The following is an 11,705-nucleotide window of genomic DNA, read 5'->3' on the forward strand; positions in this document are numbered from 1 at the left end:
CCAGAGGTGTGGGGCAGTCAGTGAAAAAGGTTTAAGGCGGGAGAGGGCTTTAGATACAAAGGGGGTAGAAAGAAGACATCCTTGAGCAGAACGCAAGAGTCGGGATGGTGCATAGCGAGAAATTAGGGCTGAGATGTAAGGAGGGGCAGAAGAGTGTAAAGCTTTAAAAGCGAGTAGAAGAATGGAGTGCGAGATGCGGGATTTTATCGGAAGCCAGGAGAGGGATTTCATGACGGGAGATGCTGAGACAGATCTAGGAAAGAGTAGAGTGATTCTGGCAGCAGCGTTTAGGATAGATTGTAGGGGAGATAGGTGAGAGGCAGGAAGGCCGGACAGCAGGAGGTAACAGTAATAAAGACGGGAGAGAATGAGGGCCTGAGTCAGAGTTTTAGCAGTCGAGCAACAGAGGAAAGGGCGTATCTTTGTTATATTGCGGAGGAAAAAGCGACAAGTTTTAGAAATGTTTTGAATGTGAGGGGCGAATGTGAGGAGTCCAGTGTGACCCCTAGACAGTGTGCTTGGGCTACTGGGTGAATGATCGTAGTTCCAACAGTAATGTGGAAGGAGGCAGTAGGGCCAGGTTTGGGAGGAAGTATGAGGAGCTCTGTTTTAGCCATGTTGAGTTTAAGGCGACGGAGGGCCATCCAGGATGATATAGCAGAGAGACATTCAGAAACTTTGGTCTGTATAGCAGGTGTAAGGTCGGGTGTTGAAAAGTATATTTCTGTGTCGTCAGCATAGAGGTGATATTTAAACCCAAAAGATGTTATTAGGTCACCTAGAGAGAGTGTGTACAAAGAAAAGAGAAGAGGTCCCAGGACAGAGCCCTGGGGTACATTAACAAGAAGTTCATTAAAAAACTGGCTGTAAGAAAATCATATTCTTATGTTAAAATCTAGGAAATTGAAAGTTATTGCTGTTACACTATAATCCTATGCTTATGTGCACAAATCCAATGATGTCACAATTTGTTGTATTTAATAGTTAATTCTAGGTGCAACATGTTTACAGTACCCTATTTGATGATACGAGAATATTGTTTATGATAGGACTTCTAATGCATTCATTAAGCACAATGGTTTCACTTTTATGTGAGAATCCTATAATGTTTTGGGGGTCAGTTATAAAAGAGGTGCCAAAATAGCACCAAATGTATGAAAACTTCTGCTAAAAGCATTGAGGATTTTTTCTATAATTAATCGCATGGTTTTTTTTCATGCACCAGTTTTCTGGTCGAGAGACTCTGATAAATAACCCCCCTTATTTTCTAAATTTGTGACACAAAGTATAGGCTCTGTAATAATCCATTAAACATATTTTATGTGATACTTTGACTTCTGAAAAAATTGCATTTAGTTTTTCTAAATAAATGCATAAAGTTATTTTGTATCTGCTGAAGTCCCCTAATACAAATGAGGAATGTGTTAATTGTCAATAGAAGAAATCAGGAAGAAATTGTTTAGTTCATGTTAATGGTATGTGGCAAGTTCTGGGTTTCACCCAGTCAATGACTATCGATTCAGTGATTTTCTTCTATTAAGACAATTTATATCTTCTCATCCTGGGTTCAAGGATGGCATTTCAATGTGTAAAATATAAGAAACTTTAATTTCTTAAAACTGCTGTGCAAGAAAAAAACGTTAGGAAGCACAACCTATATAGGATTTGTGATGGGAGTGGGTAACCAGGCTATACAATAAAGGTTAAGCCCTCTGGATACCCCTGAAACCTTGGGGTCCCTGGCAGCTAAATAGCACCATAAACTAGGGACCATGTGGAAAATAAAGTGACCACTGCTTTTTTTTGTTTTCCTGTTCCCCTGGCCCTAGAACTGTGAAGCTTTGTACGTGTACGTTTTAGATGGGGGTATGTGGGTAGAAATAAATTATTTTGTTTGCAGGAGTTCGGGGGCTGAAGTTACCGTTAGTCCTTTAATTCTCCTCGGCGAGCAGGCATGATTTGCCGGTACACGGGCTGAATTACACCGGGGCAACCCAGTGTCCCCCAGGCTCCTAAGTTTCAAGCCCAAATATCAAAAAATCCATTTCCCTTATAAGTACTGTATAAGGTTCCTCAAGGTGCATACTTTATTAAAGTGTACTTTATGATGTTTTATACATTTGTTATAAGACTCTATGCAGTCAGCCAGGGCATCAGCATAGACACCGGCATGTCTGTATAGAGTCCGCAGTTCAAAGAGGAGAGGATGTCCAGAGTTGAGAAGACTGTTTTGTGGGTGAGGAAGGGCGAATTGCCAGGCACCCTGTGGGGACACCTTTTGTATCTGCAAGACTTGGTGGAGTCTGCCCAGCGGGTGGCAATGAGTTAGCTGGGGGAGATACAGCTTGTAGGCGCTTCTCCATTGACTAAATCCTATTTCCTGCTCACCTGGCTTTTCGAGCCGGCTTGGCATGCCTCCTCCTCTGACGTCAGCCCCTGTTTCCGAGGTTTTTATCCAAATAAACACCATTTTATTTCACCACCTTCTTTTGCCTATTGAATGATCCCGGTATAAATTTGTTAAAGGTCCTGGTCTCCCGTGACAGGTTTATTTATCAAAGTCCCACAGCTGTAAAACTCGAGCAAACAAACTGCACCCAATTTACTAAGGATAACAATTTCCATTGAAGCCAATGGGATTTTCTTAATTGATCATCTGGTGCAGTCATTTTTTACTAGTTTTACACTGATTTTGCAGCCTGGTGACTTTGATCAATGACCCCCCATAGATTGCCATGTAAGGAGAAAGTTTGAAATAGTGCAATTTTGACTATGGAACATTTTATTCACCCTTAGTGTGTTTTGGCCTACTTTCTAGTATCGCCTATATGCGATAATTAATACATTCTAACTATTATTTATTATTTATGTATAAAATATTTTACCAGGAAGTAATACATTGAGAGTTACCTCTCGTTTTCAAGTATGTCCTGGGCACAGAGTAAAACAAAATAATACATGGTTACAAATACAGTTACATAAATGAACAAGGTATACATTATATACAAGACATTGCATGCACAGTTAAAGAAAATATATATTATGAGCGTATGAAACAGTTACAGACCAGATTAAAGTGTAAGACAGCCTTAGATTTGAAAGAACTTAAGCTGGTGGTGGATATGAGAGTATCTGGTAGGTTGTTCCAGTTTTGGGGTGCACGGAAAGAGAAGGAGGAACGTCCGGATACTTTGTTGAGTCTTGGGACCATGAATAGTCTTTTGGAGTCTGATCTCAGGTGATAGGTACTGCATGTGGTAGGGGTGAGGAGCTTGTTCAGGTAGCTGGGTAGCTTGCCCAGAAAGTATTTGAGGGTGAGACAGGAAAGGTGAACTTTGCGCCTAGACTTTAGTGATGACCAATCTAGTTCTTTGAGCATTTCGCAGTGATGTGTGTTGTAGTTGCATTGGAGAACAAAACGACAAATTGAATTGTAGAGGGTGTCAAGTTTGCTAAGGTGGGTTTGAGGAGCCGAGCCATATACTATGTCTCCATAGTCAATAATTGGCATTAGCATCTGCTGTGCAATACGCTTTCTGACCAGGAGACTTAGGGAGGATTTGTTCCTGTAAAGTACCCCTAGTTTGGCATAGGTCTTGGTTGTCAGGGTATCAATGTGCATCCCGAATGTTAAGTGGGAGTCAAACCATAAGCCCAGGTATTTAAAACTAGTGACAGGTGTTAGGGTGGTTTTAGCGTTTGTTCTATTCAGGAGCTCAGTCACTGGAAGCTTTACAAATTTAGTCTTGGTCCCAAATACCATTGTTACAGTCTTGTCAGTGTTTAAAAACAGTTTGTTTTGGGAAATCCAGTTTTCGAGTCTCAAAAAGTCAGACTGAAGTATGTGTTGAAGGTCAGAGAGGCTATGGCTGTGTGCATACAGGATTGTGTCATCGGCATACATGTGTATTGAGGCTTCCTTACAAGCTGTGGGAAGATCATTAATGAACACTGAGAAGAGTAGGGGCCCCAGAACAGAGCCTTGCGGGACACCACAGGTGATATCCAGGGGGTTGGAGTTAGAGCCTGAGATGGACACATGTTGGGATCTTCCTGATAGGTAGGACTGAAACCAGTTTAAAGCATGTTTCCCTATTCCAGAGCTCTGGAGTTTGTTAAGCAGGATAACATGATCAACTGTGTCAAAAGCCTTTGCAAAATCTAGGAATACTGCACCAGTGAGTTGTCCCCGTTCCATTCCACACTGGATTTCATTGCAAACTTTTAGCAGGGTAGTTACGGTGGAGTGTTTGGGACGAAACCCAGACTGGAATTGGCTAGGGAAATTTGTCTTGGTGTAGAAATCGCTTAATTGTGAGTAGACACATTTTTCCATAACTTTGGATAGAATTGGGAGAAGTGAGATTGGCCTGTAGTTTGAGACAGTGTTTTTGTCCCCACTTTTGAAGATTGGGACAACTCTGGCAGTTTTCCAGGTCTTAGGGATATGGCCTGCAGACAGGATAGAGTTGACTATGGACGCAATTGGTTTGGCAATGGCTGGGGCACCAAGTCGTAGGAACCTATATTGTAGTAAGTCGGGTCCACATTGGCTGCTTAGTTTTAGTTTGAGGAGCGCTTGTGTAATCTCCTCTTCAGATACTGGGCTAAATTGAAAATTGTGAGCAGTGTTGGGAGGGGGTGGGACTATAGGGATACTCCCAGGATGAGATTCAGGTTTGGGGTTTGTGCTGCGTTTCGCTAATAAGTTAGTGGCACACCCCACAAAGTAATCATTGAATGCATTTGCAATGTCAGTGGGGTTTGTCAGAGTAATATCCCCCTTAGTGATATTACTTGGTTGTTGATGGTTAGGAGCCTGGAATATATTGTTGATAACCTTCCAGAAGTTAGCTGGGTTTGATGTATTTTGGTGGAGATTGTCAGAGTAATATTGTGCTTTTGCATACCTTGTTTGCCTTGTGCACACGTTCCGCAGGCATCTGTAGTGATTGAGATCCTTGGTAGTGCCAGTTACTTTGTAGCTTTTCCACAAGGCATCCCTGAACTGGTAGAGTGCTATAAGGTCAGGTGTAACTCATGGAAGGTGGGCCCCCCGTACCCTTATTTTGCGTAGTGGAGCATGGGTATCGCAGAGTTTTAAGAACTCGGATTGGAAATAGTCGAGTGCAGAATCAGGGTCGGGAATTAAATCGATTCTGTGCCATGGGCAGTTGGTAAGGTCATCCAGAAACTGTTGTGGGTTAAAGTTTTTAAATGTTCTAGTGAGGAGAACTTTAGGGCTTGAATGGGGCGGTTTAATTTTCCTTACACAGTACACTATTGCATGGTCACTGAAAATATCAGGAAGGATGCCAGAGGATTGGATTCTGCTGGGGTTTGAGGAGAGAATCCAGTCTAGCAAGGAATGGTTATGCGACTTCAGGTTTATTCGTGTGGGTTGGGAAATGAGTTGCGATAGGTTAAGTGACTTGAGTTGTATCTGGATTTTGTGGTTTTTAGGGTCAAGCCAATTGAAGTTGAAATCCCCTAGAACTAGCAGCTCACTCTTCTCATTCAGAGAGGAAGTGGAGGCAAGAAATTGGGTGATATCAGTCAAGGATTGTAGAGGGGCTTTAGGGGGGCGGTAGATGCCAGCAAGCAAGATGGGCTTAGAAAAGGGGAGGCAGATTTTGCCAACTAGAGTTTCAAAAGAGGGTGGACTTGGTGGGCAATGTAACAGTGTAAATTGTAAGGTGTCTGCAATATAAAATAACACCCCCCTCCTCTCTTTGACCTATCTCTCCTAAAAATGGAGTATCCCTGAATGGCGATATTTGCATCAGGAGTTTTAGAGGATAGCCATGTTTCTGTAAGAACGATGGCTTTGGGTTTATGCATAAGGCAACATGCCCTTAGTTCATCCAGTTTGGGCAGCAGGCTCCGGATGTTTATATGGGCGACAGATAGCCCTTTTTGGAATTTAAAGGTGGAATTCTCAGGGGCATGGGACAGAGCTGAAATGGGAGGACCTGGGTTAGTTTCAACATCACCTGCTAGAGAGAGTAATAGTATGAGTAGAAATTTGGGTAGTTGTTTGCAAGTTGTAAATTTGTGGTGTTTTCCATTAGAGTGAGCAGTGGTTGGTGTGCTGGTTTTTAGAGTTCTCCACCAACATTCAGTAGATAGTGCAAGGCTTTTGAGTAGTCCAGGGTGTATGGTGATGTTGGGTGTGGGCCAGGATGTACTAGTGCGTATATATGCTGCTTGCATGAGGAAGCAGACCATATTTTAACAACCACATTTGTAAGTAATCCCTACGTACTTTTAGGTGAACACATGGTAAAATTATTACTCACAAAGTTTCTTACTCAGCACATGTAATTTATGTTAGTATTTTGCCCTAAAGAATTTAGCGGCAATGACAAAGAAAAAGTACTTAGTGAGAGTGAAATGTGTGAGCCCCAGGATCGATTTCTCATCACGAGAAAGTAGAAGTTACTAACTCTAATACTCACAGTTTTACACTGGAAAGAAAATATAGGCTAGACCAGGCCTGCAAAACACGCGGCCCGGGGGCCGCATACGGCCCGCCAGCACTCACTGTGCGGCCCGTGGCGGCAGCAGCTTTCCCCCCCTCCTCCTCCTGAGTCCGCTCTCCCTCCCCCGAGTCCGCTCTCCCTCGCCCGAGTCTGCTCTCCCTCGCCCGAGTCCGCTCTCCCTCCCCCGCAAGCCGAGCCCCCTCTCCCTCCCCCCGCGAGGTGCAGGGAGGGTGATTAGAGGTGCAGGGGAGGGTCAGTGGAGGTGTAGGGGGGGTTATTGAAGGTGTAGGTGGGGTGATTGGAGGTGCAGGGGGGAGTGATTGGAGGTGCCGGGGGTTTATTGGAGGTGCAAGGGGGGAGAATGATGTGAGGTGCAGGGGGGAGAATAATGTGAGGTGCAGGGGGGGAGAGTGATGTGAGGTGCAGGGGGGGAGAATGATGTGAGGTGCAGGGGGGAGAATGATGTGAGGTGCATGGGGGGAGAATGATGTGAGGTGCAGGGGGGGTGGGATGTGTGTGGTGTGTAGGGGGCTATTGTGTGTTTGATGTGGAGGGGGAGTATTATGTGTGTGGGTGAGGGGGAGAGATGGGGGTATGAGAGATAGATGGGGAGTATCGCAAAGGTTGATAGTGAGGGGTTCTGGGGGAGATATGATGATGAGCGGTGCTGGGGGAGATATATGAGGATGATGATGATGATGATGAGAGGTGCTGGAGGAGAGATGATGATGATGATGATGATGATGATGATGATTTTACCCGTGCGGCCCAAATTTTTTTTCCTTGGAGCAGTTCGGTCCTTCTCGCTTTACGAGTTGTGCAGGCCTGGGCTAGACACTTCCATTATGTAAGAATTTTCATTTTGTCATGATCTATTTAGTCTTAAGAATAACTGTCTTATGACATAAATAATTAGCACACTGTATGTATTTTCACACAGGTGTCATCAAATACTTAAGCTAGCTCTGTTGTTTACCTAAAGTTCCTACATAAGAGTCAATCATTACTATACAGAGCATACGTTTTATTGAAAGGTGGCATTAACAAAATAAATCAAAGATTGCAGTGAATATTTACTAAACAGTCATCTGCTATTAGACACCTGTACATGCTATTTAGAGTAATGTGTGATTAAAATTGGTCTTCTACTGTTTATTTAGCAATACAAAAAATAATAAATAATGTTATAATATTAGTAGCAATAACTATTTAATGAAACTCAACTATCACCTGTACTTTCTGGAGTTAAATAATTTTGGGGTAAAGTAAAACTACTTCCCAATGTTATTTTGAGGTGCTATAATCCTTCAGTAAGTGTAAATCGAATATACTTTACTGGCTGTATACATTTTCAAAAATCATCTGGTATCTTTTACACCAAATACTGTTTTTGCTAAACTTTCTTTAGTCAACCATTTTTTTTTAAAGAAGAAATGGAAGGGCTCTGGCGCAACTGCGCATGACAGAAATCCAAACTGCTTCCGGATGAATATAGCAAAACTTTATTGGCACATTACACACTGGGGCTACACCACGATCTCCCCCTCTACGCGTTTCACGCTCTAGTACAGCGCTTCGTCTCAGAGTGTGGAGATGTGGTATGAGCCTGAACATATATAGTAAAAAGCCTGCGAAAACGGGTTAAATTGTTAACCCCTTCATATAAAAAATGCCCATAGAGCAATAACATTATCATCAGACATATGTATATAATGTATATATTTTACAAGAGCCCACTTGATTTCATATATTTATCATTTCTATAAGGCTCATATTGTTATAAGGCAATGACACAAAGGGTATCTTAAAATCTGATTGCAACAATCATAGTAAACTGCACCCCTAATACTAATATTACAGTAACAAAATACAGCCGCAAACCCATTAAACTAAGTGAAAGCATAACTAAACACATTTCACATCAGTAAGCATATGTCGGGTATATAAGGGCTGATGGACTGAATCATGATTAGATTTAGGGGAAACAGCAAGGAAATAACAAGAAAAAGAAGAAGGGGGGGAAGGAATAACGTAGGTAGAAAAGGAAAACTTTCTTTAGTCAACCATTTTTTGTAGCTGTTTAGCAACTTATCATTTAATAAAGTATATATTTTGTGATGTGTTATTATCTGATTTAAATCCATCCAATATGTCTGTATGTGACAATATGCTATTTGTATTTTTATGAATGTCCTTGACTTCTTATTATAATGTGCTCGGGAACAAATGGGTGCATATTAGACAGTAATATTATTTTTGGCAATAGTTATAGAGGGAAACAAGTAATATTTCTAGAAGTGACTACAATAATCATTTAAATGACAACAATATTAATTATACATTTGTTTATAGCACCAACAGTATACACAGCTATATGGTAAGGCATTGCATGAACAAGCTTCTTTTCTATCAACGAAGAACCCTTTCAGAACCAGGGATTCACCATGCCTTGACAATGAATTTTCTTCATAATAGTAGTGGACATGACATAGGGGAAAAGTCACCTCCTAAAATTGAACATTCGGCAGTAAATAATGATGCAGGATTTTTGTGTACAGTATAATACACCTTGTTCTCTTAAGATCTGTTTCTTTACATAAAATATACATTAAAGGTATACATCGTTACCCACTTTGCTAGGAGCTCCATTTTGATCAATAAATAAATAAATATATATATATATATATATATATATATATATATATATATATATATATATATATATATATTATATATACTGTGTGTGTGTGTGTGTGTGTGTGTGTGTGTGTGTGTGTGTGTGTGTGTGTGTGTATATATATATATATATATATATATACTGTATATATATTTAAAAAAAAATTACCATTTCCTTTATTAAGAAGAGTTATTTTGTTACCCTATATTTCAGCTTGTTCCTCATAATCATGGAACGCCACCCACAATTGCATTTCAATAGATAGAACAATGTGAATTCTTGTTTGACCCAGATCTCATGCACAGTTGGTTCTACTGCAGATAGTGTCAAAGCCACAATGTCTCCTCTATGTCTTCAAGATTGCGTAAATGTATTGGTGTATTCAGAGTGCATTCAAATGTCTTGTTAGATTTGTCCAGTCATTCGTAAATTGTCTAGTTTTGAATGATTTATATGTATTTTAACGACTTTTCCAATGCAAATGAAATATATGTTTAATGCATTGAAATTGGTTAAAGTACATTTATTATTATACACATTGTTGCATTAGATGCCCACAATGGGAAGAGGGCGGAATCCTCTCTCACGTCAACATTTAGAGAAGGCTTTTAGACCCCCCACAAATCTTTTATTTTTCTTCTAATCCCATTACACCTCTTCTTCATCCTGAGGGCTCTTCTAGTCACAGAGTCTCAGATTCTAAGTGTCCTGAGGAGTACAGAGGAGGCTATCAGAGAGCATTGTGTCACTGTGACCCTGCATCTGGAATATGCAGTAGCGGCCAGTGGGGAATTCTACTGTTAAATCAGAAGAGAAGTAAAGTGAAATTGGAGAGAGAAGGGGGGGGGATAACTGGGAGCTGAATAAAGATAAAAAAATAGAGAGCAAGAATACTAAAAAACAGAATGAGCTAAATTGTGTTCAGAAAAAAGCTCAAAATTGGTACAAAAAAAGCACCAAAAATTATTAATTTTGTAGTAGAAGCTGTAATAATAACTACTAAACACAGTTTTGTTGATGCAATGGGGGCAAGTAAATTAATCCCTTAAATCTACAAAATCATAAAACAATATGTTTGTAATATTGCACACACTGTACTGAATCTGACATACAGATACATAGACATGTGAGCTGCAGATAAGCACTTATTCGTGGCAACAACGTCACATCAAGAAACATGACCCAAGTCATTTGTTTTCTTTTACCTCTGATTATGTTGGTTTTTGTAACTCCAGTCGACGATCACAGCAGCTACATAATGTTCCCTCATGGCCGCGGTGACTCTGGGGATACATTGTATCAGGGCACCCACCAGGAGAAAAGAGAGCAAGGAACATGTGGGTTTTGTGTGATCCATGAGGCTCCAGATGGCTTCTATCTCAGCATAACCCAGATCCTCTAACTCCTGGAGACCAGGTGCTTCTATGTCCACAGTGCTGCACACAGGTCAATATAGATGACCTCTTGTCCAAGGCATTGACACCGTGACCAATGGAGACGATGATGAGCCGCCCATGTGCCCTTTGGACATCAGCCTTCAGTATGATGACAGCGGATGTACCCAAAAGTTAGCAGAACCTGCAGGGTAGTGAGAAAAGTTTTTTTCATTCACTTGCCGTAAACATCACGAATGATGACGGTTTGCTTTAATAGGGGGTCGCTACAGTATATCAGCATACTGGTCAGAACAGAGAGATCACTTTAGCGAGGGAGAGAGATTTGCAACATCAAAAATGTGAGTCATTCATAATTCAAATGATATTATTTGTAGGAATCGTTGGCTCATGCAGCAGTTCCACAGATGTAATGTTTTCACAGAATAACTGCAGAGGTAGGGGGAAGGGTTAAAAGACTCATTGATTCATTTATTGTTTGATCTCATAGGTTAAACTAACATCCTACCAAAAACTTTAGCAGTAATTGTAAGGGGAGTGGAGGACTAGTCATATATTTATTGTTGTGGGACATGATCAAATAGAATTAAATGCATCAATATTGCATTGGTACATATAATTATCGCCCTTCGATGGCCCAATTTTTATAAAGTTCTTCCATGAAAAATAGTGGTATTTGTATTTGCTGAACGCTCTATGGTGGAGGGGTTCTGTAACTTTTTTTTACCTACCATAACTTTTTCAGTGTCTAATCCATGAACAATAGAATTTTAGTTGCCAAACCCCCTTTTTTGTTTTTGGCAGATGCATATTAGGAGAAAAGGCTATAATGAAAATGTTTATCCTATAATAATGATGTGTGTGTGTGTACAGTATATATATATATATATATATATATATATATATATATATATATATATATATATATATATATATATATATATATATATATATATATATATATATATATATATATATATATATATATATATATATAAAAAAAAAAAATACGAATAGACAATAGCGTTCTGTGGCTAACGAAATACTTTTATTTGTATTTTATATATAGCAAATAAAAAGATCACTTGTGAGCACATTCACATGTCTTAGGCCTCGGACATGGTAAAAAAGACCGTGTTGAGGCGCGCTGAG

General features: G+C 40.3%; 2 protein-coding genes across 3 annotated transcripts in view; one reads left to right on the plus strand and one right to left on the minus strand.

Annotated features, from left to right (window-relative positions):
- F5 (coagulation factor V) overlaps positions 1–10,736 on the minus strand; it is a 228,769-nt gene extending 218,033 nt beyond the window's left edge. The window contains exon 1 of one of the 2 annotated variants that reach the window (XM_075589432.1): positions 10,365–10,736. In XM_075589432.1, coding sequence (XP_075445547.1) covers positions 10,365–10,516 — 152 coding nt within the window. In that variant the 5' untranslated portion in view covers positions 10,517–10,736. The remainder of the gene's footprint in view (positions 1–10,364) is intronic. The other variant, XM_075589431.1, reaches the window with a different exon arrangement.
- A 24-nt stretch (positions 10,737–10,760) lies between these two features.
- The window catches only part of LOC142489160 (uncharacterized), a 215,978-nt gene continuing 215,033 nt past the window's right edge, over positions 10,761–11,705 (plus strand). The window contains exon 1 of the mRNA XM_075589434.1: positions 10,761–10,894. The gene's annotated coding sequence lies outside the window, so the exon portion shown is untranslated. The remainder of the gene's footprint in view (positions 10,895–11,705) is intronic.

Source organism: Ascaphus truei, chromosome 3 (assembly GCF_040206685.1).
Source record: "Ascaphus truei isolate aAscTru1 chromosome 3, aAscTru1.hap1, whole genome shotgun sequence".
NCBI lineage: Eukaryota > Metazoa > Chordata > Amphibia > Anura > Ascaphidae > Ascaphus > Ascaphus truei.